The sequence below is a fragment of the Taudactylus pleione genome, unplaced genomic scaffold (assembly GCF_031769625.1).
Source record: "Taudactylus pleione unplaced genomic scaffold, aTauple2 ptg000579l, whole genome shotgun sequence".
Lineage (NCBI taxonomy): Eukaryota > Metazoa > Chordata > Amphibia > Anura > Myobatrachidae > Taudactylus > Taudactylus pleione.
Genome location: NW_028284981.1, coordinates 625,973 through 646,342, shown reverse-complemented (window position 1 = coordinate 646,342; position 20,370 = coordinate 625,973). Strand labels below are relative to the sequence as shown.

At 41.8% G+C, this 20,370-nt stretch overlaps 1 protein-coding gene across 1 annotated transcript; it reads right to left on the bottom strand.

The window, feature by feature from the left end:
* Positions 1 to 8,116: 8,116 nt before the first annotated feature.
* Positions 8,117 to 19,889, bottom strand: PRDM12 (PR/SET domain 12). The gene is made up of 5 exons (XM_088453477.1): positions 19,500 to 19,889; positions 17,167 to 17,357; positions 14,110 to 14,265; positions 10,890 to 11,001; positions 8,117 to 9,784 (listed from the first exon to the last, which is right to left on the bottom strand). Exons 1-5 carry the CDS (start codon positions 19,720 to 19,722, stop codon positions 9,399 to 9,401), a joined length of 1,068 nt encoding a protein of 355 aa, XP_088309603.1. The 5' UTR covers positions 19,723 to 19,889; the 3' UTR covers positions 8,117 to 9,398.
* Positions 19,890 to 20,370: the final 481 nt, after the last annotated feature.

The following is a 20,370-nucleotide window of genomic DNA, read 5'->3' as shown; positions in this document are numbered from 1 at the left end:
GGGAGCCGCAGTCTCTTTCTCCTCCAGTTGCAGGCATGCAGCCCAGCGTCGGAGGAATGGCTCCTTGGCGCAGGGCACTGTGGGACTGGATCGGAGAGATGTCATGGCATCTCTCCCAGTCCCAGAAGACTACAGGAGACGGGCCAGGGAGGGGGCCGAGCACATGGGACAGACGGCTGCAGCAGCGCTGTAATGCGCTGTAATGTGTATTAGTTGTAGTGTGCCTGGCAGCAGAGGAGCCGGGCACACCACTGCTATTATACATGTAGCAAGCGGTAGAAGACTAGTGGCCGTGATCGCGGGTTAAGGCTGTAGGTTCCGCCCACAGAGCATGAGCACTCTGTACGGGCGCACCGGCCGCTCCACCATAGTTTCGGCCCTTATACAGTTCCATACGATGTTGCAGGCACTAGAAACAGCAGGGCAATATCCTGGGCATTTCTAGGTGGAGACTGGGTGGTGGCCTGAAGTGAACGCAAAAAACGGCCATCTCACGGGTGACTTATGGGAGAGTTCTGGGCATGTCAGTGAATGCAGCTGCGTTTTCAGACGCAGAGCCGCAGCAACAGAGGCCATGTTTAAGTGGAATTTCAAAAGCAGACGCTGCGTCTTCAATAGGATCAGAGAAGATGCCTGTTTCTTAAAGACTATAACTAATGTTATCATCATCAGTGGCAAATGCAGGATTTCCAGAGGGGGGTTTCCAAATGCTTAATTTTAGAGCGAGTGTGGCCAGTCAATGAAGAGGGTAAAATTAGTACTTAACCAGCTTTAATAAGCGTCATACAAAGTGTATTGTGTGTCATAATTCCAGCATATACAGGACCAGTGATCACAGTAAGCCATTATATGCGCCAGTAGGCCATCCTGCCTGAGCTGAACGTATTTATTTTAGATGTGGGCACCATTCCAGACTATTGGAGAAAGTCTGAGAGCCTGGAGGAGCAGCAGAAGAACCTAGCACTGCCCTGGACATACTGTATATGTACATATTGGGCTCTATAGCAGTGCATCTCTAACAGTGCATGTTTTCCAGATCTTCTAGTTGGTGCACAGGTTATTCATTACTGGCTATGTTATTATGTTAAAAGATCCACAGGTGGTGCTAATTTTTTCATTTGTGATACTGAGAAGAACATGCAGCACTATTAACAATCTATTATATTACTATTTCTATTGTGGTCATGGTGTGGGCTGGGGAGGGGGGTTTCCAGGCAGACGGAAACCCCCCCTGCGTTTGCCTATGATCATATAACAGAGGTTCAACCAGATAATACATACTAATAGAAGTTTTGGGGCAGGGCAAAACAATTTGCTACCTTGATACCATTTGTATCAGTAATATGTTTCTTGGGTTTATTTTTTATTTTTTTCTTGTAGGATTGGTGTTTTAATGAAGATTATTGTTCCCCAGCCTTTTCCTTCTAAAGCTATGTGATGTATGCACGATATATCGTTCCGACCCGGATTGGAGCAACAAATTCCACCAGGTCGAGCTTGCAGCACAGAAGATGGGACAATGCAATGAACGATGCCATGCTGCTAAATGCAGAATGGAATGACAAATTGCGCCATCATCACCTGCATGGTGCAGTGTATATGGATGGTGTGATGTATCGCGCTGTTGCTGGGTACACACATCGTGTAGTGTGTATCCAGCTTAATCATCACAGGTGTGAATAATTTCCAGCCACTTCCACCCTCACACCCCACACAAACACTGTGTCTCTTTAGCCTCTCCAGCCACACTCTGTGTCTCTTCAGCCTTAACCCCCTGTGTCTCTCCAGTGCTATTCTCATTGTGTCTCCAGCCTCATGATCCAGGTTTCTCTCCAGCTCCCCTGTGTCTCTCTGGCTCCAGCTCCCCAATGTCTTTCTGGCTGCAGCTACCCTGTTTCTCTCTGACTACAGCCCCATGTGTCTCCCCAGAACCATTTCCCCCTATGTCTCTCCTGCTCCAGACCCCCTGTGTCTCTTCAGAACCATTCCTCTCATGTCTATCCATACCCAGCCCCCCATATCTCTAAGTACGCATCTCAGATGCTTCTCACTTGCAGCTGGATAGGTGCTACTGGCTGGTAGTGAGACCATAATGGTAGAGTAAATTTGCGGTGGGCCTGTGCACAGAGTTGCGCCCTATTATGAGCTGCGTGTATACAGCGATCTGTCGAATTTCACTCGGATCTCCTGCACCAGGGATGGAGCTGGTGCAAATGCTGCTGAAGCCGAAGAACTGTGGGTGATGCGGTCGCATAGATCAGAATACTGGATTTTACCATACAGCCTAACATTCTCTGAAAAGAGGTTGGGGCTTTGCACCATGTGTGCCCAAAAGGGGGCATGGCCTTGCTGCTATCGGGGCTTGGCCTTGCTGGAACTGTTAGCCCCGCAAGCCATCCCTCCCCCTCATTTTTGTTACCCTTGGGGCATGACCAGCACTCTGGGAGCTGCTGGACATAGACAGCATCTATTTGCCACTTGCTTTGCTAAGCAGAGCAGCGGATGAGAGGGGGTTTCCCAAAGTGCCACCCAACAAAACAAACACACATTGCAGGACACTGTGGCCTGCAGGTGGGACGATGGGACAGTGCTTGAAAATCGGGACTGTCCTGCCAAAATTGGGACAGGTGGGAGGTATGATTTAACTGACCGATGCATGATTAAAGAAATTCACAAAACCTGTCCTGTTGGGGATACGTATTTGAGGATTGACGTAGACCTCTGACAAATCAGATAAAACCCATCTATGTAGGCACAAACACAAATCAATAATTTCACAACAATCACCTTTGATAGCTGACTATGAAATTGTTTTGCATGTGTAATATAAGGAGTCACTAATATGTAGAAAACCAGAACAGTTTACATGCATGTACTTTACTTGTCTTTTACGCGCAATGTTTTCAATATATGATTGAAATACCATTTATATACTGGACCAAAAGTTGGTGCAGATGACCAGATATCTAACTGCGCCATCTTGGGGGTAACAGAAAGTACAAACTGAGATCATCACGAATCCAACATCTGACAATGGAAGCAGAACACATTTTATTTTATCTCTATCCCTTACTGAGTGTACGCCCTCCGAAATCTGGACCTCACTCACCGCTCCAGTGATGTCTCCAATGCTGACAAGTCTCACCCTACTGCCACTATGCTAAAGGCAGTTAAGGGCCTGATTCATAGGGCACACAATTCGGATGCGTTACCGTTGTTCACGTAGATGAGTGATTATTTGCCACTGCGCATACGTGGAAAATCCTGAAAAACCCCTATGGCGCATACGTTACATAGAGTGTACGGACCAAGGTGCTGTTGCGATCGGGACAGACAGTATATGGAACAGGAGAGTGATGGGAGGTTGCCTGAAGTGAGCGCAACAAAACATCTGTTTCATGGGTGTGTCGTGGGAGTGTCGGTGATGACGGCTACGTTCTCCGGCGTAGATCCGCAGCCACAGAGGCCATGTTCAGATGGACACACTGCACCTGCACATAGGGTTGGTGCACTTGTTGATGGTACACTGTTGGTGGCTTGTCAAGTATCACCGGAGGTATTACAGCATGCAGAGACCCTGAACGTGGGTGTCTCAGGGCTTGCTTATTCAGATGTAAGCTACTGCACTAGGGGAAGGCTGATACTAGCATTTGCATATTATCGCAGGTGCGACTCCAGCAACAGATGCAGCATCGTCCACCTCCGAATCCGGCCTTGCTTTTGCCGAATTGTATTAATATCCACCACTGTCTCTTTAACCAGTCTAAGAGGATCGAGGTCATCTTCCAAGTTCTAATTTAAAGTATAATGTTTAAGGTCAATTCAGCATTAAACCTATTGTCTAATTTCGCAGCTCTGATATCATGGTTAAAGTGTTGTCGTATCTTCAATAAAATACAGAGAACTAATATATAATAAATTTATCTACAGCTACTAAACATGACTGAGTTCCAGGTAGCATTTAACATAGCTGCATTGTTTGCAGTTACAAAATGATGTACCAGAATCCGTGCGTGGAAAGTATGTACGTTGTAATAAGCCATAATTAATTACCTCCGTTCTCTTCATTGTCCAACTATCTGAAAGCTTTTGAGATAGATAATAGCTTACTTATATAAAATGTACTGAAACATGGTTATTTATTTGATTTTAATTTTTTGCAATTCTGCCTCAACGCTTTATCGGAATAAAGCCACCATTATCACGTTATTGGGAATGTATTACTGATAATTTAAAATAAAATAAAAAATTATATAATTTTTTTGTTAACTAAAATTGTGTTTAGCAATTGAAAGCAAACCGTGGGCGCCGCTGCGTTAGCCACAAATGCTGCAAGGATCTTTTGTCGGTGAAGTGGTTAAACCAATCTGTCTCTAGATTATTTTGTCGCCTGTCACCCTTCTTCTGAGTTTTCTCGCTAAAGCTTCCGCATTCAAAGCATGAAAGGGCCAAACAATTTACAGAATGAGCCAGGAGAGAGAGAGAGAGAGAGGGAAAAAAATACATAGAAATTTCAAAGAAAGCCAACAGGGAAAAGCATTATAATTTCATAATATTATTTCCTTAAACGTGGCGAGAGATGCATTCAGATCCGAGATTTGAAAAAGAGCGAAGCTTTCAACGCGATCGCGAGCTGGATTCTCTTGCCCTCCCTGCCTTTTGATCATGTTGTTTTACCTGTATTTTGAAACATTTCAACGCGGCTCCCCGCTGTGCCAGAGAGAGGTACACTAGCACCGCTGTCAGGCAACAATCCCATTCTAATATCTGACATAGCCCTCTATTCATTTCCAGTAATAGGCGCTTTACAGACATGCTTCCACTATAGGATCTGCCTGCGCTGTGTCTGATTTTCACTGATTACTTGGACTGTGTCACATCACAGGCTCAGAGGTCAACGTCGCACAGCTTGAGAGGCAACTGCTAAGAGTATTTCACAATATTTCCCTCCGCCAGTATCCCTCTCATATCTATAATTCATCCCCGCTGCTCAACAGTCATACGTTCATTAAATGCTTGCTGTCCCTGTAACTAAAAGGCTATAGCTTTGATTTTCTTTGTTGATACATTTAATGTTTTCTTTTGGATTTTTTTTGGGGGGTGGGCTGTTAGGATAATTGTTAATTCACATTTTATTTTCATTGTACAGACCCATGCAAGATGTTGGCACTTTTGTAAATACTGTATTTATGTCCGTGATCATGCATAATACTGAAATTAGGACTGTCCACAAAATATCTGTTTAAGATGTGCTCCATAGACCTGCATAAAACTTACTTATGCACCCTTCTGAAATTAAGCCTGTCCACATGATAGCTATTTAAACTATACTATGCATTTTATAAGCTTGGCTATGCACTGTTATAATTAGGGGTGTATAGAAAATATCTGTTTAAAAAAAAAATATAAAACACATCTGAGATTACATCTGTAGTCTTAGAATTGGGCCTGTTCACAAAATACCTGTGTTAAAAATTAAATAAATATATAATTTATATATATATATATATATATATATATATATATATATGTATATATATATATATATATATATGAAATATCTGTACTGTGTGTGTGTGTGTATATATATATATATATATATATATACATATATATATTTATATGATTATGGTATATCATTGTCCACACAAAAAAATGGGAGTATTGAATGTAAAACGAAAATGAATAGACTACTACAATCTAATACAGGTTTACAGAGAGCTGACAATACATTCAGAATACACTTTTATGCACTGGGGAATATACTTTCTCTTCGATGAGAACATACTACAAAATCATATGTCATTTGTATCTGCTTAATAATAACATCTTCATGAATAAACCTTTGGTTTGCGTTTAGAAAAAAAAAAAGGCTCAGAAATTTTGGGGGGGCCTTGGTCATAACACTGAAAAAAAAAAATACCCCCTCCCGTCCCAAAGTATTTTATAAGGACACCATACTTTCTTTAGAAATATAGTAATTAATTGAGCAGCCTATAATGCACACAGGGTCAAATAAGCAGTTTAAAAACTCAATTTTCACCTGACAATAGGATAGGCATAACCTAGCACTATATCTAATAGAGAAATGCTGTGTATTGTTGAGAGCATTTCCAATATAAATTCTGTATTGTCAAAGACACATTGTGACGCATAAAAGCAGGTCAACGAGGAACAAGGTTGTAGCAAAAACATTCCTTTGTATTTTAATATGTACAATTGTGAAGAGCATAGGGATGCAATAAGGGGGAATTCCAGACAAACATGTTTATTTTCAGCGGTTTTAACAGATATAGTGGTCTTTTTGTTGCCAATTTTACAGGAAAATGACAAAAGGGATATGTACATAGCACATTTTAAAAAAAACTATTGTTATATTTGCTCGCCTATAGTCTACAATTTCCAAAAATATACGTGGTGAATTATGGTTTACCGCCAGGTGCTGGCATGTATTCCGCAAGCTATATTTCCCGCCAGGCTGTGGATAGTTCTTTTTCAAATTATGGGGCCAGGAGTCTCTTAATTTGCATATAATGCCACCAACATATTACGGTAATTAGGCTGAGACATAGTAATGGAAGGAGGTGTTGCTGGCTGTGGCGTTATATAATCTGTACATTTTAGTCAAGCTCCATGTATTGTTAATTTTAGAAGTGTTACTTTGTTTATAGAAATATGGCTGGGTTTGCCGGCGACGACGTCATGTTTATCAGTCATTTATACTGTAATTATCTCACAGTAATTTGGTCATTCAATATTAGATTCCGTAAACAAAATGTATTTCAATGTCAAATATTTGCATCTGCATTGTGTCGAAATCCAAGCAGAAGAGGCAGTAAATAGTTTAATGATACTCAGTACTTGTTTATAAAGCAACAGCTATGACGTCTCCGACTTGCATGATTTAGCACAAGTCTTCGGGGGTAATTTAATTTGTCGCAATCACCGCGACTGTCACCTCACAACATTAAGACAAGCGCACTTTGCAACCATCATCGTCACTCATTTTCCCCCGTACATCCTAATTAGCGCAGATTGTGCGCCGTAACAGACGTTAATGTACACATCTGAGCATCGCAGCACATTGCACAGATTTGAATTACCCCCGTATTGTACCGAGTTTATAGAATACATTTATCTAAATTCCTATCTTTCCTCTCCTAAACGCCTATCTTTGCGTCTTTGAACAGGTTATAATCTGAAAACATGAAATGATCAATATCTATAGCATTCAGTTTCGGTAGCAGACCTGCTACCTTGTTACATAAGTGCTGCAGCGTCACCCTTGTTGACAGCAAACCAATTGTCCCATTTCATCTGCCCATTGTACTGATGAATGGTGTATCCTCAGGTCAGAATCGTGATAATGCCAAGTATAGATAGATTCTGGTGCTACTACTTTATAAGTACATAACATTCTCTTTTATTATCCCTACACCGTCCATGCAATATATTTACATTGATTAACTTAATGTGGCATTTTGTAGTGTCAGGGTGTGCTGGGGTTCTTCATACTTTTTCCCTAAGTGCTTGAAAATATACACAGACAGACAGACAGGCAGGCAGACATAGATGGATAGACTGAGTGAGTGAGTGAGTGAGTGAGTGAGTGAGTGAGTGAGTGCAGGTGCACCCAGTACAAGAGAAGGCCTTTTTGGATGTGAAATAAATAAAATTAAATAAAATGTAAAAAAAAAATATATATATATATATATATCTATATATATATATATATATCTATATATATATGTATATATATATATATATATATATATATAATTTTATATATAAAACTTTGTGGCCTTAATTATACAATATTAATTGGATTTATGGAATAAGATAGGAACCAGCCATAGTGAGGTGATAACCTGCTATGTCATAACAATCTAGTCAGGGCACAAAATGCCTGCATGCCCTATTACTAGGCCTGGATACTCTTGTTTTATCTCTATCTCATCACTTACCAGCAGATGCCTTACGAAAAACACCTATATTTATTTAATTACTTTCACAGCAATAAACTTTCACAAAATAAAGTTCCTTGTTTTATTCGGAATATATGATAATTACAGAGAAGTACAAATTACTTACAAGTATTATACATATAATGCCAGAGAATATTATCAAAGATTTTGCATTCAGTATTTACATATATAAAGTGACTTAATAGTGGGGATTGTTTTTGTACTTATTTCATTAGAACACTGTTTTGCTTAAATGCTATATATACTTTAGAGGTAATATATATATATATTTTAATTTTTATGTATAGATTAGATATGTATATATATATATATATATATATATTTATTTAGATATTTATATGCTCCTTTATAGAAAACGCCTTGCCGTATACAAGCAGGAAATAGATATAGAAAGAGCATGTTTAGCTTCAAAGGGTCTAGATCACTGACTGCACATTAGTTGTGCAGAAAATGTCTATTTTGCGTCATGAAACATCCAAGGTGTGGAAACAAAATGGCTGCCAGTCTTGTCAAAATAAACCTGTTTGCAGGACAGAGTGGAAGCCTGCAGTTTTCAGAGGCTTCTATTGCACTGCATTTATACCACCCAAAATGTTGGTCTCTGTCAGGGCTGGGATATTGGAAGATGTGATTCAACAGCAACTGCAGAGTTCCTAGCAGGCGAATACAGTTCTTCAGAATCCTTAAAGCTGTTTGTACGTAAGCAAACAAATGACTGTGGGCTTACTCCATGGTATGGCTAACAAGGCAATTTTTTCAATGCCACTTCACTTGGTCACATCTTCTATAGTCCACCAAGATGACTCAAGTTTTTAATTGGATGAGGGTACCATAGACTTCTACAGATTGAATACATGGAGGCAGCACCAGATAGTGTAGTGTTAAGTGTCCACATCACCTACACACACTAGTGGCAGCCATTTTGCATGGTGTACCAAGTCATCAGAATGCTGCCTATAAATTTATTTGGAACTAGCAAAGGCACTAAAGCATGAGCCACGATGTGCCTCATACCTTAGTTTTGTCCCTGGTTTATTGTGATTTGATCATTTACATGAATATTGGTTTCTCGCACAAAATGGCTGCCTTTACCACATGTGGACATGGGGTACACTTTATTGTGATATGACTGTTATGCCCCTAGGGAGAGCATTCTTTGCACATTTATCTGACTGATAGACTGGCTAGCTAGGTAACCAGTTGTATAAATTCCAATTATTTTACTTAGCAGTTAGATTTGTCTACACAGTAAAATGTCTATTCGTTTGGTAGGCAGAGTGTAAAACGGTTGCAGAACGTAGGTTGGAGTAGATTCGAGCTACAAAAATAAAAAGTCAGCGAGCAATCTCAGTCCAAGGCCCAACGCATAAAGTGTCTATCTGGCAATTGAGCTTCGTCAATAGCGGCCATTCTTCACAACACCATGGTAGGGATGTGGTGCGCTAGGGAGGCTGGGTGTGGCACTGGCAGGCTGGGAGAATGAGCCTGCATGGAGTTGTTGGGTGGACGGTGCCTTGCGCTCTTCTGGTGGGCTCGAAGGCCAGCCAGCTGGGAGTAGGCACTCTGACAGACCTGGCATTTGTACGGGCGCTCCCCAGTGTGCAGTCTGACGTGGTTGCGGAGGGTGGAAGACTGGCTAAACCGACGATTGCAAAAACGACATACAAAAGGCTTGTCCAGTGTGTGGATCCTCATGTGGGAGCGTAAGTTGCTGCGAGAGTTAAAGCCACGGTGGCAAATTACACAGCGCATGCGGCCGCTTAGTACTGGTCCGGAGATATCTATGCCGCCAAACTCATCTAGGAAAAAAAATTATTGTATTAGTAACTTGATTTAAGCACTGCTCATGCCACTGATGATCATATATACTAATATATTCTTGATTTTATAAATAATGAGAACATTGTCTACATGCACCCCTATGGGCCCGCAAAGTACAATGCACGATTTAGGGGCGATGGCGGATGCCATTGCCATAGTTCCAAGGCACATCGCGTGCATCACCCACACATTGCCCCTAATTAAATCGACCCTATGGGGTCGATTCAATTAATTTGAATAATTTCATGGAAGCGAGTAACGGCTGCTATATGTCACACTTACGATAGCTCCAGACTCTGAATTTTTAATTTTTTTTAACATCACCATTGGATTGCGCACAAAAATCTGCGAGTCCAGCGTTAGTTCACCAGTGAGGGAGGGCAGTTTGGATACTGTTGCTGGCGTTTCTACACCGTGGCAACGGAAAATCACTCTTCTCACATGCAGGGACGAGTTAATTAAATTGACTCCCTATAAGTGATGTTTTATGAATTTATGGGGTCCATTCAATTAGGCAAGACTAAATTGCACCCGTGAGTAAGTGCGGCTATATGCTGCACTTAATGTTACCTCCGGGCTCATGGATTTTTGTCCACAGGGCTATGAAAAAAAATCCACGAATCCTGGTTGAGATCAGGCCACGAGGGAGGCGAGTTCAGCTGCCGTTGCCAGTGTTTCTATGCCGTGGCAATGTCAATTCACCCAATTCGCTTCTAATTGAATTGACCCCAGTAAGGAGGGGGAGGGGGTTTACGTGTCACCACATGTTGCAATGGCCTACACACATTCTTGCTGCACCATAAGAGTTTAGGGGGCAAAATCAGTCTAGACCTATCCAAAAAAAAAAAGAGACATGGGGGCTCACGTAATAGGGTGCAAGCTTGTGCTGCTGCGGGAATTCCTGCAAGTGTGCCAAGCTGGGTCTACCTTTAAAAAGATTGCCGCTTTAAAAATATGGGAACATTCAAATGAATTCCTGCAGCGGCACGAGCTCGCACCCTATTACATAAGCCCCATAATATGAAAATGGACATGTTTGTGAGTTCACATCATATGTCTTCTTCTGGTAAACCTGACACTCACCATGTTTGCTCTTTTTCTGTTCCTCCTCCATTCCGGGGACACCTGGAATGCCAAGGAAACTGTTCTGCGAGTTCCCGTACCACACTAGAAGCTCCTGGTCTGGTGGAATCGTCTGTGGAGAATGAGACAAATTCAGGATCTTATGTCCATCACTGCTGCCTTATTGGTAATTATGTCAGAACCAGATTACGATGCCAGGGACCCTGGATGGAAGCCTAGGTTGCGTAACCGATGATCAGGCTATGAATTAAGGATGCACCAAATCCTAGGTTTGAACAAATATTAAGGGTCTTTATCATTGATTAGCATTCGACCAACCAAATCCTGATGTTATTATGCAAGACACTCCCACTTCCAGAAGTTTGCATTACTGTCATCATTAATCTCCATCTGTTTACCCTATGCAAATTAGAAGTTGGATTCAGTTTGTGCCAGACCTTAAAACATGGGTTTGGTTCATCCCTACATGTAATGTTTAATCATTGGAAACAATATTCAGTTCCGTAACATTAGACATCAACTTCAACTTCAACAATCGGCTTCAACAGGCCTACGTTTTACTTGCACAGTTATATTACCTTCATTTACTTTTAAGCAGTTATCTAAATTGCATAAACAGAATCACAGAGAATAGTGTTATTAATTATTAATTTTATATATATATATATACACACACACACACACACAGAAAAGAACAGCACGCGGAGACTTGCAATAAGCAAAAAGTGATGTATTAAGCTATGTTTCGGGGTGCAACCCCCTTTCTCAAGGCCACACTGAACAATCAAAGACGATTCAGTGTAGGCTTGAGAAAAAGGTTTGCACCCTGAAACGTAGCTTACTACATCACCTTTTACTTATTGCAAGTCTCCGTGTGCTGTTCTTTTCTAAGGATATATATATTTTTGAACTAGAGCACCGGAGCCTATTGTCCTCTATTCGGAGTGCCGACTGCAATACAATATTTATTTATATATATATATATATATATATATATATATATATATAGCATCTGCGGCAGCGCTCAGGACGACTTATAAATAAAACAAATATTGCTCCTTGCTTATATTGACATTCCTATACATATGAGGAATATAATAACAACTACAGGATATGTCTTTTTGTTTGAATAAGCCACTTTTTCTGGGGCGGGCGGGGAGGGGGGTGGAGAGGTCACAAATGTATTTATGTTAATCTGTTCACTTGTACATTGAATGTTCTCTGCAAATATTCCAGCTGTAACCAAAACATGTTAAAATATTCCGATGGTTACTTAGCTGAGCGATAATCGGCAATCTGCCCATGAGACTGCGCATGCGTCAGGGTGCATTACAGTGCTCGCTCGCAGCGACTACTTGCAGTGTGATCGACAGTCTGGGAGCATTTGCGGCAGGTGACGGGTAGTGGCGTCAAAGAACGCATACAAGTCGCAACCAATTTTCGCGGTGTGGTACAGCCTGCGTCGCCGATCCCGTACGTAGTAGAAGCGGCTCCGGGAGTCCCAGTACACGCGACCACTCTAAGCGAGCGTAGGGCTTCTCAGAAGTCCGATTAGTGAAGGATCTGCCACTGATGCTGCGTCTGTATATGCAGATGCTTGGATTTGCAAAGCCGCAGGTGGGCTTCTCGGTACATTCCTCAGCGTCTGCGTACGGGATCGCCGCTGAGATAGCATAAGTGTACGTCTCTGAACCAGGCCCTTAGACCCTATAAAGCACGTATTCCCACGAAGCACGGACAAGTTACTGCAGCTTAGCTATCCGTTTAGATTCTTGTCACATACGTAGCATCGGAAATGTGATCACTACAGATGTGCCACAAAGTGATGTGGTGCCTTTGTGTAATATATATATATATATATATATATTATATATATATATGTGTCACCACTGAAATTACTTTGTGTTCTGGTTCTTCTTGCATGTAAAACCTGGTGTCTCCTTTGACTCCCAATCGTCAGCTCCTTGGTTACCAAGGACACCTCTCTGAATGGGAGCATATTTAACATGCTTTCATTAAACAAATAAACCAGGGAAATAGGCAATGAATGGGAAGTTCATGCTGTCGTGTGCCTGCGTGTATTATATTGGCAATGAATAATGCAGCACAGGGGTGACCTTGAGCCAAACACAGAGGATCCCAGAGTGGGGATGCGTGGATCTCCTGGGTCTACGATCCCAGCCTGCTCCTTTTGTGTGTGGTGTATGTGGGTGGGGGAGGGGGGGGGGGGGTTAAGTGAAATATAGAACCAGGATTTGCAGATGTCCCCTATTACCAAAATAAAAAAAGAATGAAAGAATAACAGTAATAAAGACAGGGAAAAAATCATGACATGGCTTGTCAATAGAAAATCCAGAAATGGCTGGGTAGTAGGAAGCCTTTTATTAGCTAACTGATGTTTATAGACAACGCAACACTCAAGACCCTTCTTGGAGCTCATCTGAAGAGGACATTTATCAACATCGCTTAGCTCTCAGGGCATGCATTGTACTCTCCCATTTGTTAGATGCCAAATTGATTTTTTTCTTTCCTTATTAGAAGAGAAAGTATACTTTTCCTGCTGCGTGATGAGAACACTATGGTATCCTATTGTTGTACCTGGAAACTGCTCACATCGTTCTAGTTACTGTACAGATGGGCCATTACCGCTGCTCAAGGCTGCTCCGATATAAAAGAGAACCCTGCTTTAAAACAGCTGAGTCACCGTAAGTAATAGCTGGAATCCCTGTACAGCCAGGGGGCGAGGCAAGAAGGACAGTTGCAATGGTCGTCATATTTTTTAGGGGCAACTTAGAACAGGTGCCAGGAAACATTCCATATCTCTGTATTTGATCAGTTTAGATTTGTTTCAGTCATTGATACCATATAATTGTTCATTGATTTTCGGGCTTTAGGGCCATTATCCTCCTATTTTATTTTTTTTAAACTGATACTGTATAAAAGCATCTAGCTGTCTGGTAAGGATAAAAAAATACATCAGTACAAGAGCAATAACCGGATTCCTCCCTCATTGCTGCTGATTTTCTTGACTCATCAGGATTTGGACATACCGCACAGTCTGATGCCCTAGGCCCTTACTGTGGCTGTACAGGTTACCTCTTGAGGGTGCAATGAGTTGTTACAGAAGTGCTGAAGATGAAGACTTACAGCTCCTAGATGTCTGTGTACTAAATTATACATCACTGTGTATATATCGTTAGATTACATAATAGCGTCTCACCTCAATGGCCTTGTAGAAGATACTGTTCCCAATCTGCACCACCTCCAGGTTCTGCTCCTGCTCATTCCGGGCACACTTGATATAAGTCATCCAGCTGCGATGGTCTTCCTGGCTGGCATCGATAAAATAGCGCACAGTGCCATCCTCATTGAACACCTGTGTGAAAATTGAGGCTGGAGTTAAACAGTGCAACTGGCACTTCCGACAGGGCACAGAAGAAGCACAATAGTTATTTTACACCCCGACCAATCTATCTCCCATGCTTTCCGATCTTTATATAGCAGCCTGGAGTGACTTAGAATGAGGTAACAATTACCTGTTATCTATAAATTATTTTATCTTATACCTGCATAAAGTACGCTGTATGTCAGTATGTTTGGTGGCATCAATTAACAATGGTCAGTATTAACCGACACTTTATTATATTTCAGGAGAAGTAGTGTATTAAATTGAATAATATACCAGTCTATGACAACCATCCATCCCAGGTAAGCTATGACAACCATCCATCCTAGGTAAGGTATTACAGCCATCCATCCCAGGTAAGGTATGACAGCCATCCATCCCAGGTAAGGTATGACAGCCATCCATCCCAGGTAAGCTATGACAGCTATCCATCCCAGGTAAGGTATGACAGCCATCCATCCCAGGTAAGCTATGACAGCCATCCATCCCAGGTAAGCTATGACAGCCATCCATCCCAGGTAAGGTATGACAGCCATCCATCCCAGGTAAGCTATGACAGCCATCCATCCCAGGTAAGCTATGACAGCCATCCATCCCAGGTAAGCTATGACAGCCATCCATCCCAGGTAAGGTATGATAACCACCAATCCCAGGTAAACTATGACAAACACCAATACCAGGTAAGGTATGATAACCACCAATACCAGGTAAGGTATGATAACCACCAATACCAGGTAAGGTATGATAACCACCAATCCCATGTATGGTATGAAAACCATCCATCCCAGGTGAGTTATGATAACCATCCATCCCAGGTGAAGTATGATAACCACCAATACCAGGTACAGTATGATAATCATACATCCCAGATAAGGTTTGAAAATCACATATCCCAGGTGAGGTATGATAACCACCCACCCCAGGTGAACTATGATAACCACCAATACCAGGTAAGGTATGATAATCATACATCCCAGATAAGGTTTGTAAACCACCAGTCCCAGGTGACGTACGATAATCATACATCCCAGATAATATATGATAACCACCAGTCCCAGGTAGGGTATAATAACCATACATCACAGGTAAAGTACAATGATCATACATCCCAGTTAAGGTATGATAGCCATCCATCCCAGGTAAAGGTATAATGATCACCAATCCCAGGTAAAGATATGATATCCATACATCCCAGGTAAAGGTATAACAACCACCAATCCCAGGTAAATATATAATAACCACCAATCCCAGGTAAAGATATGATAACCATACATCCCAGATAAGGAATGATAACCACCAGTCCCAGGTAGGGTATGATAACCATACATCCCAGGTAAAGGTATAATAACCACCAATCCCAGGTAATACCTCTTTTCCACCAAAAACCCAGGTCCGACCTGGGTTTTTGGACATGGTTCCAACCCTGGTCAGACCCAGGTCAGACCCATTTACACTGCACCTTTCATCTGGTTTACTCCCAGGTCAGCCCTGTTCACACTGAACTCAGGTCTGCCCTGCTAAACCTGTGAGGTCATTAAAAGTGGGAGGTGACTGCTCCACAGCCACCAATCAGCTCATTTTAGGCATGATCCAGGTCAGATAACCGTTTACACTGCACCATTACCCAGGTCCATCCTGGGTCCAACCCTGGTAGCTACCTGGGTTGGATTGCAGGGTCACTTGACCCAGGTTATTTTTCAGGGACCCTTTTACACTGAGCTGCGACCTGGGTAGACCCAGCAAAAACCCAGGTTTTTGCTCTGGTGTAAAAGGGGTATAAATGTATTTTATCCATACCTTACCTGGGATGTATGGATAACCAACAGTTCCAAGTAAGGTATGCTAACCACCAGTCCCAAGTAAGGTATGATATCCACAAGTTCCAGGTAAGGTTTGTCTTTTTACAGTATATGTGCTGCTATGTTTAGCTGAAACAGGATGGAACGTGATATACAAAATATTAAATCCATAAATTAAACCCAAAATAGACAACGAGCTCTGTAAATGTGTGTATATTTATATACAATTCTAAAAGTAATTTTAAGCACTTTAACAATATTTCAACAATGTTATTTTGTTAGTTGAAACTGTTTTTAATTATTTTTTTATATCAGATGTTTGTTTTGGGAAATTGATGGTCCTACGGATTTATACTGCTAAATAGCATGTGAAATTGGATAACTGACATAGGAAGGTGATTGAAATTGATTATTGTTTAAAGGGACATTAAAGCTTCATTGTGATAGGCAAACGTGTGAGAGTTGATTTCCTCACCCATCCTAATAGTAGGGTGAAGGGTCTGCAGGAAATCTCTGCATGTAAGACCTGGGCGTTGGGCTGTGAAAGAATGTGCAAGGTGTGGGCTCAGCTGAAGCAGAATTGATCTTATCAGCCATCAACTCATCTTTGTGCTGATCAGGAGATGGGCAGTTTGCTGTAAAGGCACAATTATCCTGCACAAAGGCACTACCTGCCCCCTTACTGCCCTCAATACTGCAGGCCTCTGAAGAATTGAGATGAGGTTAGGCTTAGAGACATTCAAAGGGTCCCTTTAACCCAGTGGCCCTGACATCATAGAAAATAGATCTTGTGAGATGTCGGTGCTGTAGTGTCAATTATATGTCATTAATCTTCACCTTCAGTGTATTCATGGCTAGTGTATCCAGTTAATCTCATTCAATTAGTATCTCCCCTGAGGGAGCTCATCCTTTAGTCTTTCTGAGCTCTATACATGTGACAGATAAGAGCTGGAAGTTTGCACCTGGATAGAAAGTCCTATATATTAACTGACCCGTGTCCAGTGTCTATTCATATTATCAATGTGGCTGCTGGTGTTGGGTCCACCTAAATCATGGCAGTAAGTGTCCTCACCTCCCACATCAGGTTATTATTCTTGCACAGATCCACATGCTCAGGCGAGATGACTCTGCCAGTGAATGGTCCCATCTCAGTTCCAGCTTTAATCCAAGTCTTGGAGAAGATGCCTAGACCTTCTCCCGGTATGGAACTCTGCGCAATGATCACTTCTGATGGCAGGACGAGGCTGGACAGCTTCTGTACCTCTGTAGGGGAAAATGCACATGGTCAGTAAATGTCATGAACTGGGGAACTTTTCACAAGTCAGGTCACCTGTAGCCTCTCCTTAGTGGTATTGCATAAAGTAGACCTACTTACTTGACGGTGGCTCTCACTGTTACTGGAGATGGCCCCACCTTACATAATCACTCCATATAGTAAGTGGCCACTCCATACAATAAGAGTGGACTTGCAAACCCATTGGTTTTCTTCACAGTACAACAGTACAAGTTCATGTATTTGACTTATAAACTGACATGAAAGTTAGGAGTCAGCGATTTGCAATCGCACCTGTGGAAACGCACATTGACCGTCGCACCAGACATTTCAATACCCTGTGTGCAATAACTGGTTCTGGCTATCATCCCCTGCAGAACATATTTCAGAAACTGGGTCAATGCCCAAAAAAGCCATGGCTCTGCCACCTTTGTGAGGACTGGCTCCTGTAGGCACCAAGCGTGCGCCAAAACTCGGGGCACCCTTTCACCAGCCTGGCTAATTTTCTGGTGCAGAAATCATAACCTCAATCATTCAGAATTCACTAAATTGATGTGCATAAAAAAAATAAAATAAATTAATAAAATAAATTAAAACTAAATAAATACACAATTACGTGCATAAATTATTAAAAGAAAAACCTCTACCTTATTCGTGCAAATGAAATAAGTATATACCGTAAGAGCGAAATATTATAAACCTTTTAAACTAAATTTCAAGAGTTCCTTTCCAAATAAACAATAATAAAACAATAAAATAAGTAATTGTGTGTATGTATATATATATATATATATAATTTTTATTTTTTTTTTATTTAACAACGGAACAAATCTATTTAGTCGACAGCATTTGTTTAATAGTATATATTTTTTATTTATTTTTTCAACTATCTCAAGCGCATATGCGCATATAAAAGTCAATGAATTCTGCGCAGTCGTAAAAGTTCTGAGAAACTCTGTTTAATTTTATCCTCCGAGCCTGGCGGGTTTTTATTATTATCATGATTTTATTTAACACGGTACCTGCCATAGAAAAGAGATTTCAGGGTATTTGTTCTCTAGACAGAGGTTAAATAGTGTCTCCGTATCTATCCGTCCAGCGATTTGTCACACTGTTAAAGTGATAGGCATTCATTAAACTCAAGTAGAAAGAAATGACTAATTATAAATTCATTAGTCTGTATGAATAGTGTAGCTATACATTTGTGCATCATGTAGTGAGGACGTGCTATAAAGCTGGAGGAATTTCGGGAACAAAATGGGGAGATTAGTTGGTTGACATAATCTGAATGCTAATGGAATTAGCGTTCATGGTAAATTAAGAAAGGAACATACGTGATAAAGGGGAGCGCTAATGCTTTTTTCACGGATGCCAGCAGAAGGGAGATATATTGTGCAGAGATTGATGAATGAGGAATAAGGACTTGAGACATCTTAAAGAAAGGGGACCCGTCTTTCTCTGCCCTCTTTTTAAGTTAGTTTAAGTGAGAACTTTTCTCAGGTCAACCCCAAGTTAACTAAATTAATTTAAAACCTTTTCTTCCATCAGTCTAACATTATTACACGCCCTTCTGAGCTGTGGGGAGAGAGACAGACAGAGACAGAGGGGAAGGTAACAGGAGGGGAATGGGGGATTGGATTTGGGAAAGTCAGGATGGATTTGTGAGTGAATAATATCAGTTAAAAAAAAATAAGAAGAGATTTCAGGGCAGCTTGGTAAAGCTGGAGCTTGGATGGGCAGAGAAAACAGAGGGTACCCCGGGTTAGGTGATGTGTTGGCAGCCCATTACCTCCCAATTAGCAAACTTCATCTTAAATTCTATCCAGCTCCAATAGATACAGAGAAAAGCCAAATAAAGTTGGAAACAATTTCTAGCACACAGCAAATCTCAGAGATCACATAGGCTAGTGAGTGAGGGTGGCTAAAAAGTTTTCGGTGAAGTGGTTATTGGTTATTGTAGAACTACAAGTCCTAGCAGGGTGTTGCTGAGGCTTGTAGTTCTGCCACAGTTGCAGAGCAAGTGCCTGTGCTCTAAGGCAGTGCGTAAAGTGTGAGTGTGATGGGCATTGGAGGCCGGTTGTTTGTCTATGCAGAGTGTGAGGTTGATGGAGACCCCATGTCTATCTACTCACCTCCAGAAAAGGACTGCGCCAGGACCTCTGCTGTGAAGGCCGTTTTGGGGCTGCTGTGATTGTTCTTCTCTTCAAACAACTGCTCCCCCAGGACGTTCCTCCAGCGACCATACAAGAAGCTGTGAAGGATATCTGAGGTGATCATCTCAGCCAGGGACAGTCCTGTCTGCTTCAAGCCACTCTTCAGCACCAAGGCTTCTGCGGGGAGAACTGAGCCCATCATGGGTCTGGCGAGGCTTTCAAGGCAGGTTGGCACAGTGTTCACCTGGCTGCAGAGGCGCTACCCAAGGTGCGCAGGGAGCGCTAGACACTCCTGTGCTCTCACCAATCTGCCTGAGGACTGAGGAGTGCAGTTGGGGACCCCTTGTGCAGGCTCTGCCTCTTCCAAAGAGCAGACTTGCCAGTTTCCTCCTTGTTAAAGCCCTACCCTCTTTATATGGTCCCGAATGACCCTCCTAATTGGTTATTAATGACCTCCCTGACGTTGTAAGATAGACTTGTTCAAAAGGAGGAAAAAAAAACCCAAACCTTCAGAGAGCCCCCTCCCTCTGGGAGACAGCAAGATAAAGCGAGAGAGAGGGAGGAGGGGAGAAAGCCTCACATCCCACCATTAACCCACCAGTGGAGATGTGAGGTCTACCCTAAGGCACCTGCTCCATGCCCAAAACCGTGCTCTCTATAGACTGCCAACACCAAACCCAATAGAGAAGCTGGTGCAGGTTCCGATCCTAAGCTAGGTGGAAAAGGGCTCATCCCACTGAACGGGATATTAACCTGCAGAGGGTACAGAAGTTATATAATATAAAATACTTTACAGCTGTACTATAAAGACACTAATCGTTAGTGGATAATTAGCAATTAAGCTCTAATT

Bases quoted from the DNA above. Each gene is read 5' to 3' on its own strand.
- PRDM12 (XM_088453477.1), bottom strand. From the start codon at position 19,722: ATGATGGGCTCAGTTCTCCCCGCAGAAGCCTTGGTGCTGAAGAGTGGC. The intron at 17,358-19,499 runs GTGAGTAGATAG...TTTCCCCTACAG, and splicing joins GGCGCAGTCCTTTTCTGGAG to AGGTACAGAAGCTGTCCAGC. The intron at 11,002-14,109 runs GTGAGACGCTAT...CATTCTCCACAG, and splicing joins TCTTCTACAAGGCCATTGAG to ACGATTCCACCAGACCAGGA.